General features: G+C 45.7%; 2 protein-coding genes across 2 annotated transcripts in view; one reads left to right on the forward strand and one right to left on the reverse strand.

Annotated features, from left to right (window-relative positions):
* Positions 1–12,173: 12,173 nt before the first annotated feature.
* Positions 12,174–19,565, forward strand: part of T265_13965 (hypothetical protein) — a gene marked incomplete at both ends in the record, with an annotated part of 16,126 nt that continues 8,734 nt past the window's right edge. Inside the window, 8 exons of the mRNA XM_009171395.1 lie at positions 12,174–12,305; positions 12,340–12,504; positions 12,536–12,714; positions 12,753–12,930; positions 15,346–15,501; positions 16,908–17,202; positions 18,079–18,369; positions 19,193–19,283. Of these exons, the coding sequence (XP_009169659.1) occupies positions 12,186–12,305; positions 12,340–12,504; positions 12,536–12,714; positions 12,753–12,930; positions 15,346–15,501; positions 16,908–17,202; positions 18,079–18,369; positions 19,193–19,283 (1,475 nt within the window). The remainder of the gene's footprint in view (positions 12,306–12,339; positions 12,505–12,535; positions 12,715–12,752; positions 12,931–15,345; positions 15,502–16,907; positions 17,203–18,078; positions 18,370–19,192; positions 19,284–19,565) is intronic.
* The window catches only part of T265_06167 (hypothetical protein), a gene marked incomplete at both ends in the record, with an annotated part of 23,146 nt that continues 17,178 nt past the window's right edge, over positions 13,598–19,565 (reverse strand). The window contains one exon of the mRNA XM_009171368.1: positions 13,598–13,708. Coding sequence (XP_009169632.1) covers positions 13,598–13,708 — 111 coding nt within the window. The remainder of the gene's footprint in view (positions 13,709–19,565) is intronic.

Raw genomic sequence — 19,565 nt, forward strand, 5'->3', positions numbered from 1 at the left:
CAGTAGTATGGGTGTATCGCCCGTTTGCCGGTGGTTCCGATCCTGGCCTTTAATTCAGGAAAACCAAAAAAGAGCACCGTTGCTGTTTGTCTACAGCTGAATTGGCCTTGTTTTGGTTGTCACTTGCCTCACAACACCAAGAAATACAAGCGAGTGACAGCTGTCCTGCGGTTTTTACTGTGTGAGGCTCACGGCTAAAGTCGACCTGCAAGGAAGTGCCACTTTCGTCCTGGTTGGGTAACCCCAAGTCTACTTCATCATCCAAACATACCACACACGTTTTTCTCTCTTGTCATCTATAGCGATCATATGCACAAAATGCTAACATCTTATCATTTCCTGATTACAAGCAGTCAAACCTAGCACTTAATGGCTGATTTTTGCCATGCACCACTCGTTTTCTGGAGTTGACAGCAGTGACTCGGCGACTTATGAACCTTAATCCTACTCTCCTGTTAGGTTGACGTAGTGGACCTCAGTTAAGCTACGATTCTTATCAGTTATCTGGGAAACTGTAAGCTGTTGCTGTCCTCTTTTTACTTGTCTACTGTCACCGCTGATATTAACCCCTCTTTCTGCACAACGAGAACTCTATGTCGTGCTGCTTTGATGAGCCGGAAAAATATCGCCCGTTCTCAACTGGTCCAACAGCTAGCCTCCCTGCTGGCTACCTGGATGACAAAGTTCTCACCTTCCTAACTCTGGGCACCTACTCTGGCCCAAGTGGTACTTGGTTTCTAGGTCAGCAAACGTAATAAGCTTTCCTGGGTCCATTCAGTTTGGGGTCATCCCCTTTTAGATTTTTTTCCTTTGGCGCCGTTGTATCTTATGCCCCCCAACACTCGCCACACACTACTGCTTTCATTCCGTTTCTTTCCCGCTGCCCCTCTTCGCAAGCTTCAAGCCTCGACTGCAATGGTCCAGGCGCCTCGTAGAACTGTTATTATTTAAACTATCTGGTACCCGGTCTACACTCACACGGTCCTTCAACGAAAGGGAAGATTATCCGTGAGCATACATCTGCATGACTGTGTCAATCTCCGTCTCACCCAGAACCAGCTGCCACGGAACTGCATATCCCTTCTCCAATCACAGCACCCTTGACGACTGTAAAGGGACTGTATATAGACCGAAGCATGTCAGTGCAATGATGGCATGGCACTGTCATGCCCGGTGAGATGTCACTCCCGCAACTTTCTCCAAAATCTCGACAGCAGCCCCTCGCCCACTCAAGTCTGTAGTCACACCTACGAGCAATTTTTTTACCCGGCTCCGTCTCTTGGATGAGCTCTACCGTACCCGATGAATTTTCCCTCAGATATGGCTAGTCTGGTTTTTCTTCCGCAATTTCGGCTTGCCTTCACAAGTTCAAATACGTATAAGGTGTTCGGGTCGCAACTTGCCCCCATCCAACCTATCCCCCGCATCTAAAGTCCCCACAAAGGTGCAACCGGTGGGTCTATTTAGTTTCAGATTGAACCACATTTTTGAGACGAAACTTGCCATGTGCTCCCAATTTGAATTATTCCATCTGCATATCCACTCGTTGTGACCCCGGCCACTTACCTAAGCGCCGAAGGTCACTCGATGCCAGCAATGGTTTTCAGCTTTAGTTCATGCCAGCTGACTGTATTTTTGTGCTGGTCGGACATCATGCCTATTGTTCCCAACACGTTGAGAAAGAAACCTCTTATTACTAGTTCGTCGGATATTCTCCACTGATTATGACAGTGTCCTCCTTTTGTGCAATCCGCACCCCCACAAATTCCCCAGTCATGCTTCATTCTGACTGTATGCATATCATCTGTATGCAATCATCTCCATTACCGATCACTAGCGGAGTCATCCAAGGAAGCGTGCTAGGCCCCATACTTTTCTTACTGTACATCAATGACGTCTTCGGCGCCATATCCCACGGTAAGGCCTTCCTCTTCGCGGACGATATAAAAATTGCGTACACATTCCCCACCTCTGCAAAGGCCCTTGCTTTTCACTAGATTAAGCAAAACCTAGATTCACTGACCCCCTGGTCAAACGAGTCAGGCCTAAGCTTCTCCTCCACAAAATCCTGTATAGCTTCCTGCCGCTGCTCTCTCCCTGCTGGTGCTTTCCTATTACTCATTCTAGAGAGATCAAAGATCTCGGCCTCAGATACTCCTGTACTTTTAGCCTTTCCCACCAGGTGCAATTTCAGGTTGCAAGTGCGCGCAGGCTCAGTTCTTTAATACTGCCCTCCTGCTACCTTCCATACAAGATGGTTGCAATCTTTGAGCTATGCGTGCGACCAATCGTGGAATTCTCTCCCGCGTTCTCCTCCCTCTACGCCCAAAGTTGCAGACTCGGAAGCGAAAGCGTCCAACGCTCATTTACGAAAAAAATCTCCTCGGTCAAACCCCATCTCTTACCGCTCCCGCTGTCAAATCCTAGGCCTCGGACCACTATGGCTCAGACAGTTAGAATTGAACCTAGCTCTCTTGCACCGTTTGCTGCATAAGAACGCCTTCATAGCAGAGGCTAGACCAAGCACAAACTCACAACCTCACTGCAGGCTCCGCAACTCCTGCAACCTCCTAGTGTGTCCCCCAGCTCGCACAAATCTACGCCACTACTTCTTTCTAGTTTATTACGCTCGCATCTGAAACAGCCTCCCTGAGCAGCTGCGAAGCATCACGCATCAACATGCTTTCTCCCAGTCTGTAGACAAATTACTTACCTGTGAAACTGCTGCTGCCTTATTTAATACTCAACTACCCTCTGACCTCCTCTACGAATCAGGTCCAGTGCGCATATGAGTCGAGCGACGTTACAGTTAGTAGGCTAGTAAAGGATTCTGTTATCATTTCTTCCCATCCTCTTGACCCGCTTTAAGCTAATAAAGGACTAAATGCCAACTTGACCTAAATATGCAGCGTTACTGGCCTGGTTGTTTTCCTTTTTCCCCTTTTTTCCCGTACCAACTTACACCTCGTACTAGTCTAGTTCCTGAACCGGACTACTCTACTAGTCTAGTCCTGAACCGGACCACTCTATAAACTCTGTCTAGCGTCTATGGTTCCCATCCAAACTCTACTGACAAAAACCAAACCAAAATTAGCTATTTCTTCCCCAAATCACTGCGCGGCTTAATGACCTACTAATTCTAATTATGCTGTGTTACTTGCCTGGTCGTTTTCATTTACCCAGTCAACTTATGCTTCGTCCTAGTCGAGTCCCTACCCCGGATTACTCTATCAGCTCTGTCTGGAAACCGGTGCTTTCAGTCTAACTCTGACTGATAAAACCAAATTAAAGTCGATTTATTTCTTCATTTCATTATCAGAGCACATTCTGCGCTTATATATATCCATTTGGTGATTTGTTCCACTAAACACTCCGACACGCAATATCGCGGAACGCTTCTGCTCGACGTGGCAGCCCACATCAACGCTCCGACGCCGCTTAGCCATGGTGCAATCGCCGTGAGTATCAACATTCCGGTCCAACTGACTCATTGACAACTGTCATTTCACTTCTGCTTCGCGCCTTGCCCCTACCAGCGTCTGTATGCTGCTGCTTGTTCGGATTGACTGAGCTGTCTTTACTGGCCTTGCTTTCCCCCGACCAAAAACACTGGTAGCTGGAGTATTTAATAATGCACAAACCGCACTTATGACTGCTTGGATGGTTTTCCACCTTGCAGATCTGGTAGCAAGCACCAGGGAGAAAAACCTCGTATGGTGGACGGGTGCGCCCTACAGGGAGGGTCGCCCTGCTGCGTTGCACCATGGTGCGTTCGTATACCCGCCACCCCTCCAGCTGCACGGGTGCATCGCCCATCGCCGGTGGTTCTGAGTCTGGCCTCTAAATTCAGGAAATAAAAAAATAATGCTGACTTCTGTTTCTTGCTGCTGGTGTTGGGCTCGCCTCGGTGGAGTTATGCAACTGGCAATGCCATAAACCACAGATGAAAAAAACTGGCATCTCAACCGTATAAAAAGAAGAAAATTAAAAGTTCACTTGGGACAGCCCGAAGATACTCTGCAATGCCCATGGCCTACATCGGCGAGCATAGCGTATCTACTTTCATCAGAACAGAGGCTACACCGCACCAAAGCCCATACTGTCATTCAAAAAGAGAATACATCTACTCACCACTCTCAGTATTTGACACGAAAGTCTTCATTGCTATGCATCACCTACAGATTAGAGCTGATAGCAGTGCTTCGGGGACTGGTGACTATTTTTCAAGCACACACTTTCTCTCCTGGGAGTATCCAAATCATGTAATAAACACTCGATTAACCAGTTAGCTTAGAAGTCCATTCCCGCCAGCCCTTACACATCTGATTCCCACACCGCGCTTCTGCGCGCTTATGTCGGCTTTTACTAGATCCCTTGTAATATAATATCGTGTGTTAGCAAACTCAGCCCCTGGTCGCTAGCCTACTAAGTAAAAATCTGTCTACTTCCTACTCCATGTAATCACTTGTCATCACCTTGTTGCATCATACGCCAAGTTTTTCTTTCTGTGTATATTAATGGATATTATCCCATTTTATATCCCCTCAAACTCAATATATTTTGCAAATCTCCTCCCATCCCCTCACCTTCCCAAGCTTTGAGCTTCGGAAGTGCCCGCTTTGGACGACCTGGTTAGCTTACCTCCACTCCACCTGGCCTATAATCTACAACTCCTGGATCACCAAGCGGACCAAGAAAACCTACAATTCCATATCGGTTTCTTTTCAGCTTGTTTCCTCAACCAGGCTGAAATGAATACCGCTGCTCAATGAACTGCACACCCCCAGCTGAATCATCTCAAATGTGACGTTCGTCGCGGGGCTGTCCAAAAAGTGAAGCATGTCAGGCCAATGAGGACACGGCACTGCCATACTCAGTTTGATAGCGCTTTAGATTTCTTTTACTTCCATTCCAGAAGGAAGGGTAAGGGAAGAAATGACTACTCGTTCGAATTGAACTACTTCTGTGTGCCCATCCAACCTAACCCCTTCACCTGACTTCCCAACAGCAGTGCAACCAGTGAGTTTGCTTGTTCTCAAATTGTACCATATTTTTGAGACTAAACTTGCCATGTTCTCCCAATTCGAATTATCCCATCTCTACCTCCGCTTTTGCCCGTTCTGACTCCGGCCATTTACCCAACCGCACAAGGTCACTCATGGCCAGCAATGGTTTTCCAGTTATATTTCATGTCAGCCGACTGAGTCTTTGAAATAGTCGGACCTCATGCCTATTGTTCCCTACAAGTTGCAAAAGAAGCATATTATTATTTAATCTAGCACCCCTCACTGTTTGAGATATTGTCCCCTTTTCGCACAATCCCCACTTCCCGCAAATCCCCCTATCATACCCCAGTCTGACTGTAAACGCATGATCATGCAAGACGGAATGGCCACCCCACAAGTTGGGAATATACATTATTATCACGCCAGGCTGATTGCCACCGACAAGTTGATATAAACATTATTATTATTATTAGTTATTGTTCATGTAGTTTTGAGATTACTTTCAAATCCAATAGAGAATGAAACGGGTGAAGAAGCCAGCTTCCCCACAAAATTTCCCGTTGTCTTCACGGGGACATCATGTGGATTCAAGCACAGCCATGAAAACATGAATTCCACGCCCACAATGGGTCTTGAGTATGTTTAAACAAACGTCAACAGAATTGCGGTATCATGGGCAGCTTTCGACGTTAAAACTTCATGTTACAGTCCTACTTCGGGCTGTTTCAAGAGAATGTAGTGTCTGTAATCCGTTGTCACATTTACCATTCTTCCTGAACTTGAACCACACTTTGTAACTGTCGTTCACATTGTATCATGACGTTTGTTTTAATGTTGCGAATACACATTTTCCGGCGCGACCTGCTGACTTCTTGCTGAACGACTGTATTTACGCCCGTTGAACTGTTTGTTGACTGTTGAACCAGTGGGACTAAATCTCTGTGTTTGTGTCAACTGTTAAACGTCACAATAAATCCCTGTGACACTTTTTAGCCGTGAATAATTTTCCTACCGTGGAATATTTCACTCACACGGAGCCATCTGCAGGAAATCTCGACGAGTGAATATTTTCCTCTCACAGCCAGTTACTGCATTCAGATCGGTGTAGTGGACTACTGAACCTACGCACTCGTGAGTCCCCATTTGACTACTCATTCCTTTCCTATTGTGATTTTTGTGATTTTGCATTGGTTACTTTTGCTTGTTAATTTATCCGAACACGCTGGTTAGGTCCTAGTCCGCTACATACTTGGTGAGCCCGAATCATTCCTTAGTTTTTTTCTTCTCTGCAGTACTCCCGTGCTTTATTGTATTTATTTTCCACGTCAGCATGGCTTCTGAACAGACACAGACACCCGAAATAGACAACGTGGTTTACATTAAGTTACCTGAATTCGGTGCACGTGATCCGAGGCTATGGTTCGCCCAACTTGAGGCCATTTTCGAATCCCGTCGCATTACCTCGCAGAGTAGCAGATACAATTATGTGGTAGGATGCTTACCAGACTTCGTTGCCCGAGAAGTCTCTGATTTAATATACACCCGACCGTCCACCGATCCGTACGATGCTCTCAAAGCAGCTATCATTTCTCGTACCGCTTCCAGCGATGAGCAGAATCTACGGAAGCTTCTCTCCGGTGTTGACGTCGGCGATAAAACACCGTCACAACATCTCCGCCACATGATGCACCTGCAAGGTAAGCATCCGGTCAACGATGCGGTTTTGAAAGAACTTTGGCAACAAAGCCTGCCCATCGAAGTCCGTAAAGTCATTTCCGTCATCGAGCAGGATTCTTCCTTAGCGAAGTTAGCTGAGGTGGCTGACCGCGTCCATGAAACCTGTAGACAGTTCGTGGTCTCTAACGTTCAGCAACAATCCACTTCGCAATCTAACCTGGAGGTCGAGTTCAGTGCAATGAAAGCTCAATTTACTGAGTTATCCCTCCAACTGAATGAAGTCACGAAACTCATTGGTCGCCCCCAACAACATAGACGTTCTAGGTCTCGATCCCACAGTCGTGCTCCCAAGCACAGTGACCAACCTGGCTGGTGCTACTACCACCGTCGCTTCGGTGACCGCGCTATCCGATGCACCAGACCTTGCACTTTCCCCACAAAGCCTTCGAATTCGGGAAACGCCATGGCCGGCCAGTAATGGCGACCACTGCACCCGGCTCCTCTACCTGTCGCCTGTTCTTCGTATATGACCGCTCCACGTCCTTGAGTTTCCTCATTGATACCGGTGCTGAGGTTAGTGTAATTCCTCCTACACGCAAGCATAACCTACGGCCGGTGGCATATACTCTGCAGGCAGCCAACGGTACGAGCATTAAGACCTATGGTGAAAAGCTTCTTACTCTCGATCTAGGTCTTCGTCGTCAGTTCCCTTGGGTTTTCACAGTGGCCGACGTTAAAAAACCCATTATTGGTATGGACTTTCTCACGTCATTTGGTCTCACGGTTGATCTCCACAGACGGCAGTTGCTTGACAATTCGACAACTCTCTCCATAAATGGCAAAGCTTCATCCATTAATTCTATTGGAATCCGCCCAGCTTTGCCGGATAACCGTTACACAGCACTGCTTCGCCAATTCCCAGAGATCCTGAAACCTGCTTCCAAGACCACTTCCGTAAAACATGACGTTTTCCACCATATCTCGACAAAAGGCCCACCCACCGCATCCCGTCCACGGAGGTTAGCTCCGGAGAAGCTTGCCATAGCCAAGACAGAATTTCAGCATTTGCTTCAACTGGGTATCATACGACCATCAAGCAGCCCCTGGTCATCTCCACTGCATATGGTCCCCAAAAAGTCCGAGGGAGATTGGAGACCATGTGGCGATTATCGTGCACTAAATCGTGTCACCATCCCGGACAAATACCCAATTCCGCATCTGCATGATTTTGCCCTTACTCTTCACGGCAAATCTGTCTTCAGTAAATTAGACCTCGTCAGAGCATATCACCAGATACCTGTCGCTCCAGACGATATTTCCAAAACGGCTATCACCACTCCATTCGGTCTATATGAATTCGTTCGTATGCCATTTGGGCTCAGAAATGCAGCTCAAACATTTCAACGATTCATGGATCAAGTTTTACGGGGATTAGACTTTGTCTACGCTTATATCGACGATGTACTTATCGCCAGTCGGTCAGAAGACGAGCATGTGCTTCACTTAAAGCAAGTTTTTGAAAGATTTCAGCAATATGGTATAGTCATCAATAGTAGTAAATGCCAATTTGGTGTTTCGTCACTAGAAATTCTAGGACATATTGTTGACTCAGACGGCATCCGTACTCTGCCATCTAAAGTTTCCGCCATTTGCGACTTTCCAGCTCCCAACAGCATTAAGAAGTTGAGACGTTTCCTTGGCCTTATCAATTACTACCGTCGCTTTATCCCTAACTGTGCCGAGGTTGTCCAACCGCTCACCGACCTACTCAGACTGAAAACGCGCAATTTCACCCTTACAGCGGAGGCCATTGCGTCATTTGAAACGGTTAAGGAAGTGTTAAATCAGACAACCAATTTGGCACATATAAATCCTGATCCGTCTACACCTCTTTTCCTGGTTACTGATGCCTCACAAACTGCAGTTGGTGCGGTTCTACAACAGGAGGTCAACGGTGAAATACAGCCTTTATCATTCTTCTCGCATCGCTTACAACCTGCACAGACTCGATATAGCACTTTTGGCCGTGAACTTCTCGCAATCTACTTAGCTGTTCGGCACTTCCGACATATTTTGGAAAGCCGACACTTCGTGATTCTCACAGATCATAAGCCGCTCACTTTTGCACTCAACGCGACATCTGATCGTTATTCACCGAGGGAAACTAGGCAGTTGGATTATATCAGCCAATTCACTAGTGACATCCGGCATATTAGTGGTCGCAGCAATTTAGTTGCAGATGCCTTATCCCGTGCCCATATAAACCACTTGGTACACGCTCCGTTCGATCTGCAATTAATAGCTGAGAGCCAAAAGCAGGACGAAGAATTACAAGAGCTTAGATCACATCCTTCCCTGAAGTTCGTTAATATGCCGCTCTTAAACTGTGATTCTAAAGTTCTGTGTGACATGTCCACTGGTAAACCTCGTCCATTTGTGCCTCAGAAATATCGTCGGTCAGTCTTCATGCATTTCCACTCCATTTCACACCCGAGTATCCGTTCCACCGCTCGATTAATTTGTGAACGTTTCTTGTGGCCTGGTATGCAGAAAGAGATCCGACAATGGGCAAAACAGTGCAAAACCTGTCAACTGAGTAAAGTCCATAAACACACGGTTACGCCACCCGGAAGTTTCAACTTGCCTACACGCCGTTTCCAGCATATACATGTAGACATCGTTGGACCACTTCCACCATCCAACGAATGTTCCTATGTGTTAACAATAGTCGATCGCTTCACACGCTGGCCTCAAGCGACCCCCATGCGCGATTGTTCGTCCGAAACCGTTGCCAGACACCTTGTCGATTCTTGGGTATCCTATTTTGGTGTCCCTGAGAGCATCACTACAGATCGTGGGAGTCAGTTTACCTGTTCCTTGTTTCGTGAACTGAACCAGCTATTAGGATGCAACCATTTCAAAACTACAGCTTACAATCCTGCAGCCAACGGCTTAGTCGAACGTCTTCATCGACAACTGAAAGCCGCCATTATGGCTAAATCATCATCACAGCTGTGGACCGAATCGATACCAGTGATATTACTTGGCATTCGCAATACCGTGAAGGAGGATATTGGTTGCACTCCAGCCCAACTTGTCTATGGACAAACGCTACGTCTTCCCGGAGATATGGTATGTGTATCCACACCCAATGAAGACCTCTCACCATCGACATACGTCAGTCGACTGCAAGATCATATGCGTACTCTTCGCCCGTCTGACACTCGGAAATCCGGTCGACGCACACATTTGGATCCCGGTTTATCTTCTTGTACACATGTATTTGTCCGTGTTGACAGCGTCAAACGACCGTTGCAATATCCGTATGATGGTCCGTTTAAAGTCATTTCTCGCAAGGACAAGTACTTTGTGATTGAGAGGAACGGAAAACCGGACTCCGTCAGTATCGACAGACTCAAAGTTGCATTCATCGATGACGAGTCTCACTCAGATCCCCCTACTGTAGTCACTCCACCCACAAGTTCCCAAACCTCCAGTACAGCCATCCCAGGGAACCCCGAACATATAGCACGACGTATTGACGATCACCCGTTACCTATCCTGAAGCAAACACGTGTTGGTCGAACCTGCAAGACTCCTGTTCGCTTCGCAGACTACACCCCTTGAGTTTTGTCACATTATCGAGCGTCATTCCCTTTTATTATCCCTGACGCTCTAGGGGGGGAGTACTGTAGTGTCTGTAATCCGTTGTCACATTTACCATTCTTCCTGAACTTGAACCACACTTTGTAACTGTCGTTCACATTGTATCATGACGTTTGTTTTAATGTTACGAATACACAATTTTCCGGCGCGACCTGCTGACTTCTTGCTGAACGACTGTATTTACGCCCGTTGAACTGTTTGTTGACTGTTGAACCAGTGGGACTAAATCTCTGTGTTTGTGTCAACTGTTAAACGTCACAATAAATCCCTGTGACATTTTTTTAGCCGTGAATAATTTTCCTACCGTGGAATATATCACTCACACGGAGCCATCTGCAGGAAATCTCGACGAGTGAATATTTTCCTCTCACAGCCAGTTACTGCATTCGGATCGGTGTAGTGGACTACTGAACCTACGCATTCGTGAGTCCCCATTTGACTACTCATTCCTTTCCTATTGTGATTTTTGTGATTTTGCATTGGTTACTTTTGCTTGTTAATTTATCCGAACACGCTGGTTAGGTCCTAGTCCGCTACAAGAACTCATTAGGTGACCATGGTTAGTTGAGTCCTCTTGGTTGGTGACATGCACAGGTACGGATTCAGCACTTACGCTAAACAGCCAAGGTAACCGCCAACGCACAGGTCAGTGATGATGAATGACCTCCGCTGGCCATTGGTCGAGGTTACTCTTTTTAATTGACAAGATTCTTTGGTGAATTTGTTGCAAGCTGAATATAAACTAGCAGCTGAATGTTTTCGAACATGTAGGCATGTTAAGGGATGTGGTGGTCTGGCTGCTCAATAATTTACTTTAGTGGGAGTGTTACGCAAACAAATAAAATAACAGCGCTAGATTGAGTATACAATAATAGACAGGTTAGATGGAATGGATCCACTAATAATTGTTCTCTTTAAAACAGTTCGTCGTTGGCCCAGTTCAGCGAATAAACAACAATCCAATCATGGCTGTCCAGAAGTCTTCTTCTGAACAGTTCCCAAATATAATAAATTCCGAAGATTGTATAAAATGCTTCGATACTCGAGTTAGCACATGAGACACGCGAATGACCGCTGTAAGTGTGAGCGAAATCAGAAGGGAGGGTCGGGCACTTGACCACGTTTCTGTTGCGCGCAGTTGTACAAGTGTTTTTTTGTGGTTTTTCTTATTCAAATAAAAGACGTCATGCAACTGACAAAATACGTAATGTTATATTCGAAGCAAAATAAAGATACAAACACAGCAGTTGAAAAATTTACACAGGCACATAGTGCAGTCCGTTATGTACAATTTACCAAGGTTTCTTCAAATATCTTATTCGGTGCCAGCCGAGCTACACGAAAAACAGCGTGCTGCTGAATTCTTTGACCCAACTCTCCTAATGAAATACAATTGACGAGCAGAACGAATAGAAATTATATTGATCTATGCACTTAAGTAGAATCCGCATTAGAAATAGCGTGAAAGTTATCCCCGGTCTTAAGAACGCTATGGACTGTTGAACTTCGCAACATTTTTTACTTAGGACTTATTGGTTAACTGGCAGGTACATGAGAATCAGTGGGTGTTCGCGCATTTTTACACCAATACGTAAAACGAGAAGTCAGGATAGGCTGGCTTCTCCGAAAACCTTTTTTCCAAATTGAATTCAGTTTTTTTTAGTTATCAGCAGTATGTGCGGACTCCGATTAAGGCTAATGGAATCCCCAAACCCACAGATGTGGATTTCTGAGCAGTTATTAATCTACTGGATTTTGAGGATGAGGTTTGTTTAACCCCGTCGCGCTCAAGGTCACTACCGGCGGGCTTAAATCTCCCTTCAGCTGGTCTTCGCAATGTTCCATCAGGCTCTCCGTAACTATGATGAGGACAAGGAACATATGTCCGTCTTTCTTAAAACGTTCAACAAAATAGACGATGCAGGGAACAAACATTTCGTCTACTGCCAGCAACTGGTAATTCAATAGGACCAAGTAATTGCTGCTTTAGACTAACATAGCTAATCGGGAGCAAAATGTTTTGTACATATCTTTGGACGATTTGTCAGAATTTTCCTCTGAACTATCGACTGCTGTTGAAGGAAATGCTGTACGATATCAGCGGCTTTTTGCGGAAGTTGTTGATAAGCTTTTGCCGGATTTCCGTACAGTGGAGGTAGGTCACTCGATTACTTCATTTGTGCCAGCTTGTTCCCCATGATGTTTTGGATATTTTCATTGATCACAGAATTCGAATGGAACAAAGAATACGCGCCGAAGACATGGGCACAGCACCCAGACCACTTGGCACACAGAACGCCACCCAGCAGAATATCGACATGGACGAAGTGCGTTCTCGGTTCCCACCAGAGTTGCTCCGGCGATTGTAAGTGCGCACTTGCCCTTACACTGGTGGTTCTTTAGTGAGGTTTTCTTTACCGGGAGGCGTGATGAAAAACCCCTCAGTGTTCGGAGTGTTCTGTCCTCAAGTATTGGGAATCTTATTCAAGTCCGCGGTGTTGTAACTCGGGCAACCGAAGTGAAGCCACTTATTTCAATTGCTACTTACACCTGCAATCGTTGTGGAGCAGAGACATACCAGGTTAGTATATGGCATGATGCTCTGGAAACTGAATTCGTGGATATTCGTGCTAGATGTGTCGTTGTCACTTGTGGCTGTCCTCTTGTCCTGATGCGAGTGATCTCTTCTATCAGCAGAATCATCCATACACCGCTGAAGGCAGTCTTGAATACTTTATTATCACTCCCAGGGCAATACACCATCATTTCGACTGTAGTACATGGTAGGAGTCATTTTTTCGATGCGGTGACGCCTGAGTGTATCTAACTAAATTGATCTGAGAGCATGGTGATTCAGTCCTTCAGCCGCATGTACTTAGGCCTTGAAAACGGTTCAGGTAATGATACACTGCTGTCAACTTCAGGTTGGATTGTAAAAACCACTCCGATTCGGCGGTTGGAGGCCAGCTGTGATCAGTGCCCGTCAGCTCCGTTCTTAGCTGTCAACCCTTCTGCCAAAATCATAGGTGGGGCGAGGTGGAAATTTGCGGTTACGCTTCTGCAGGGAAATGATCTCCGATAAATTGGATTCGTACAGCATGTTCGTACAGAAAACGTTTGGACGTCTGCGCCTTGACAGCACTTGTTGACCATTCCATAAGGTGTGGTTCCAGCTGGTAGCAAGTAAACCGCCTGCACTTTCCTCAGTCCTTTTAGTTTCCAACTTTTAGCAACGTCCCCTCGTGCTTTTACCAATCCGGGCGACGAGTGGGTCCAGCTGTTGCTTCTTTCCACAGACATGCTGTTTGCAACACGAATGTTAGGGCCATTTTCTTTATCGATATGCGGATCTCCATAATCTGCGGCGATTTGGAGAAGCAGGTTAGTTCAGGAGGAGGTGGGTGTAAGCATTCACCAAGATTGACACGATCCGTCCATTGCAGGAGGGCTTAGAGGGTGGTTGAATCGCTGGCAGAACTCGTAACTTCGGATGGATTGGTTAATTTTGATGGCCCACATATGGAAAGCCAGTAGACTTAAGGTAGACTCTCTGGTACCGTGCTTTGTACCATCATTTTTCGCCGTCGTGGCAAGCGTTTCGAGCAAAATGTTTCCAATGTGCCCGGAACGATGTGCTTGACAGTGTGCATCGTGAATTGAGCTGGTCTTCCTACGAGTACTAGCTAGTGTGTTAGATTATTCAGCGCGTCAGAGTGCTTCCAGGTCATCACCCAACAGGACGATGTCATCTGCGTATTCCGAGCCGGCTATCTAGGTTTCGGGAACGTAAGTGGACCCCAGGGTATTTCTTCAATGCCCGTTCAAATGATGAACCGATGGCGAAGTTAAGCCGTACCAGTGTAAGTTGGCGGCCTCATCGTACATTACTATTGATGTTGCGCTCTGCGGTCTCTGCCATATGCCCGTGGATTCATCAATGAGATGAATTCCGCATTAATTATCGCAGGCCTTTGTTGGTGTCGATAGGAGTATTGAGATACACCGATCTCGCAGAACGGACTCAGGTTTTTCAGATAGGACAAAATAACATGAACTGTTCTAGAAGTGTTGGGATGCAGTGTGGATCTTGTCTCCTGCGGTGTTGTTAAGCTGTTTGACGATGGTGACGACTTCTGGTTCTCTTGGAATTTCCTAGTTGATGTGTTACTGAGGCTGAACTGGTCACAAGGTCCCGAGTTTTTGCTGAAGAGGTGTAGCAGTTGTTCGAAGTATTCCGCTCACTGGTTTATCCTGTCAGCATTGTTGTTGAGATACTTAATTCACTGCGCATAGCAAATACTGTTGAAGATTTTCTACTAGAGGGCATATGTTTCACATACGTAGCGGAGCACGATGTGTACAGAAGCGTTATACATTAGTCTTTTTAGCGACAGGCATCTTTCGCTGGTACTGCATGTGGCAGATATAAAAGTGCTGTCCAGCTTTCTGTACGTTTGGTTATTGTTTTTTGGACCCTTTGTGCTGATTCAGTTTTCCAGATAGACGTCTCAGCCGCCGAGTGCGACTCCTTCGAGGTCGAGCGGATGCACTTCGGGGCCAGTCTGCCACCATCTTTTCGTATTTCCGTGGGATGAAACTCATTTCCTATGAGACGATCCCACGAACAGTTCTGTTGTGTGCTTCAAAAGCAGTTAGTTTGTTGACGAGGATCAGTAGAGTCGGTCGTTGGGACCTGCGACAGGGACAGCCATAGATTCAGATCTAGAGGCAGCGCTTGACAGTCTGTCGTACCACTCTGTGGCAGTCTCTAATGGAATTACTTCAAGTATTGGCACATTCCCTTATTTCTAACTCAATATTCATGATGATGTCCGAATAGTTAAAGTGATGCATTACAACCCAAGATTCAATGGGTAGGCGCCAACAATATGCGAAGAGCCGGTCGAACATTTCTTTTTTATTTGCGCATCGCTTGCAACTAAACTCGTGAAATCCTGAATATTGTAATCTGAATGAATGATTTACTTTTTTCCAGGAAATAACGAACCCTACGTTTATGCCGTTAACTCTCTGTGGTACAGCTGCCTGCAGAAATGCGGGGCCCGGTGGAGGAGGGCGGCTTCACCTTCAGACGCGTGGCTCAAAGTTTTTGAAGTTTCAGGAAATCCGCATTCAGGAGCTTTCTGATCAAGTTAGTGTTGAAGAACTACCAAACAATTACTGTATTCTCGCTTTCTGATTGCCTTGTGGGGGACCAGGTTTCTGGACTTAACCTTCTCCCCAATCCAGCCATATAGTAACCATCTTAGAAAGACGGTCGGGTCCCCGAGAGAGATTTTGAAACTTTTTTCCAATTGCAGGACAGTTTAAGGCAATGTCGCAGTTCAGATGAAACACAGGGTAAGGGTATATAAGCATGACGAGTTTAACTCCGAAAGTTGCTTACTAGCTCGATGTTAACGTATGTACATCCGTACACTATTCGGTATATCCAAACATCATGAATGACCAGATGATTGCCGAAGAACTGAGGTCGATGAAACGATAACAAATTAGTTCGGCTAATATGAATAAATTCAACGAACCATCAGCAAAAGACACTCACCTCTCTTATGGACCTAGGACCCACCCTCACTATCCTGTGTTGAAGAACACTGCCGACCAACACTGGTCAAGATTGTGATCACAGTCGTTAGCACTGCTGCCCGGTACATCGCTCTCAAGTAACCCAACCCAATAACTAACCTCTCCGTCGGATAAGTGTCGCTCATCGTGAACGACTAACTTTACGTCCTTATCTGAAACTGAACCGACTTTGGCATTTGTCACTGTCTACCTGTTTCGCGTTTGCTCCAGCTAGGTTGTCACGGGCTGTAGTTCTCAGTTACATTCAGGTGGTATTCTTAGTCTTCAAACACTTTCAGGTGTGATTTTTACCGAGGTTTATAATGCCAGATTTCAGTCTGAATTTATTTCTCTCCATTTTGGCCTTCTTCAGGGTCGTTGTTAATGAAGGATATCGACGACGATTGGGATGAAGGCTAAATTGTTTTGCTGTGTTAAAAATACTGGTATTTGCTACCGAATGAAGTTAGCGTATGTACCCGTGCACGGCAAACAGGTTTAGGTTATTCCTTATTGCATGCTTAGACGTATATTTTTCAATTCCGGTCTTACAATATACTATGTACTGTTTCGTTCGTTTCCTGGATCACGCGTGATCCATAGTTCTGAACCTACCAGCCAACCATTTAATCTTTTACACTTACGTGACAGTTATAGACCATTAAGTCCCGCATTCGGTTAGGGTCAAGGTAGAAACATTATCCGGTCTAATATCTCCTGTAGGATTTTATTACGTTGAACCATCTGCTTGTCGATCGAATCAATGATGCGGAGTATGCGTTCCAATACATGTGCAACTATGCAAAGCCAAAGATTCTTCACCTTAGCTACTCGAGCAACACCATAGTGAGCTTCGAGGTGTAAAAATAACATAGACGGCTGCATCTGTGAATAGTACATGATTTTGGGTTGCTTCGTTCCGGTTAAACTCTATGGGTTTATTCCTTCTGACAATAATCCATCTGTTTCTAGGTCCCTGTGGGGCATATTCCCAGAGGGCTTACAATTTATCTACGAGGAGAAAACACCCGGTCCGCCCAACCTGGCGACCACGTTCTCATAACCGGTGTGTTCTTGCCGAGTATGCGCGGTGCTGGATTCTCTGCTGGTGGTCAAGGCGGTAAAACAACAAGTGCTTTGTTTAGTTCTGGCGGTGGGCTGTTGGCCGAAACGTATTTGGAGGCACATTCCATTCAGTTACTGAGCAAAACGGACGAGGTTACCGACACTGGAGAGCCTACAGAAGACGAAGTGGAGCGTTTGCGTGGTAAGCTACTCCGAATTATTTCCAGGTTCTTGTACCCCTCGCCCTGAGTACACTGCGTTTCATCTACTTGCACCGGAGTCTACTGATAGGAATTTTGTGCAAATCACGTTTCGGTTGCGTGTTCAGTTCCAATCTGTATGTTGATTTCAGCTATGTACGCTTCCCAGTCATTAATCAGCATGATGAAAAGCTCAAATAACCTGTTTTTATATCCACTTGGCAGCTTCGGTCTGCTATGTGAGACACAAATGTTGTACACGTGTACTCTATTTTCGGAGATGTGGTGACGCCCATTGGTTATTGTCAGCGCGTTTAAATCCGCGTGTTTAATCCTATTGATGAGGCTCAATGGTCCTATTTTTCGTGAATTTGTCAACTAAGAGCTTAAACCACGACAGCTGAGTTAACGGGAGCACAGCTGCAGTTTTATTGAGCAACTCAGTTTACCAATATTTTGGATTGTTTCTAGTGCTCTCAAGAACCACTGGACCAATCACTGCAAAGTCCTCACCATAAGCCGTAAGACCACTATTTCGTACGACTATCGATGTTACATGTAACTACCAGGGATGTGCGCCCAAGGCAACTGATACAACGCCTCTCCCACCCCCAGGATTTTGGACAAAAAGTAATCAGCATACCAAGCAATGTTTGCATTTCATGATTTCTGATGAAAGAGTGGTCCTTTCTCTAAATAGTTCGCTCACTGCGGTAACCTTAACCTGTCGAACACCAGGATGGAATTCAACGCTTATTAGGGTTGAGTTTCTCCTCTTTAAAGTTCTGGCTGTATTTTATACCTGCACCCTTCATCTTTTAGCAGGATACTTATCTTCGACTGTTAACAGTTTTCACCACCTCTTGTGGTTTTCACAGACCCTGAGATGTATTCTTTGATGGCCCAGTCGTTGGCACCCGAGATTTACGGTCATGAAGATGTCAAGAAAGCACTTCTTTTGCTACTTGTTGGTGGCGTGGAACTTGCTCCGAAAGCTGGTCTGCGAATCCGTGGTAACCTGAACATCTGTCTGATGGGCGATCCCGGTGTCGCCAAGTCACAACTTCTCGGCTTTGTAGATCGCCTGAGCACCCGTTCGCAGTACACAACGGGTAGAGGGAGCTCTGGTGTCGGTCTCACTGCATCTGTGATGAAGGATCCCCTGACAGGTCAGCTTCTGATGCACCACCTTATCCACAAACACCACTTCGTTTCATTCTTTGCTGTCATCATACAATCTCATCTTTTAACGTCTATTAAGCCATATCCATGGTCTGACCGTCCACCCAAACAACGTGTTCATCAACAGCAATTGAGGCGATCATAATTCTCTTTGGCTTCCCTGCAGCTCTGGTTTTCTTTGAGGGAAAATGATCTTTCTTGCTTTATACTTATGTAAGATCTCTTCCGTTACCTCCTTCCCTAACTGGTTACAAACATGCTGATGATATTATCGGTTGTGCCCTGTCCCGGTTTTCCCAGCTCCGGAAAGTCTTCACCCTGTCCATGTTATCCCACTCTTGGTCGTCTGACTAAGTTAAAACTCCAAGTTTGAGGTGTTTTTTGCACGGATGATGAACCATAACTTGTACGTTTTGTAGGGGGCATGCTGACGGATCATAACTTGTTAGTATGATATCTTGAGACGCATGTTCTTCGGTTACTTAACTGTTTGCAACTTCCTAATGCATTTATACCTTGTGTTGCCCTTGTGTTATCTCTGCATGTTTTGTGAGCGCCCAAAATTCACCATCTGGTAGTTCATGAAAGTTGACTAGACTTGACCTTTACGTCTGCTCCGAACGCTTCATCAACGCAAATGAATGTACGCAGTTAAGGGCCTTGTAGGTGAATGACTTGGCTGCAAGGGTACATACCTTTAAATGCCTCCTTGCCTCTGACCTGTTAGTTGACTATCCACAGCCCCTATAATATGTTCCCACATCTACACACCTACTCACCCTCATTCCCAGATAACATGCATTATTTCAGGTGAGATGACTCTCGAAGGAGGTGCTCTCATTTTGGCTGATGAGGGTGTCTGCTGTATTGACGAGTTCGACAAAATGACTGAATTCGACCGGTGAGTCAAAGGTATTGCTGTTCTTCGCTCCCTACCTGTTATCTGTATCATTTTGCTCCAAAAAGTGTCAAAAGCGTGGCTTCCACGATCCTGTGAGTAATGTTAACTCAGCCGATTACGTAATTCATGATTGTTTTACCCTAATCACTTACAGTTAGTTGTCATCATCATCATCAACGACAGCATGACATCAGTGTTCAACACCGATGCTTCACTGCCGTACATCCATGACTTATTTAAAAGCCTTATAGTAAAAAAAGAAGAATAAAGGTGGATGGGGGA

The sequence above is a fragment of the Opisthorchis viverrini genome, assembly GCF_000715545.1.
Source record: "Opisthorchis viverrini unplaced genomic scaffold opera_v5_124, whole genome shotgun sequence".
Lineage (NCBI taxonomy): Eukaryota > Metazoa > Platyhelminthes > Trematoda > Opisthorchiida > Opisthorchiidae > Opisthorchis > Opisthorchis viverrini.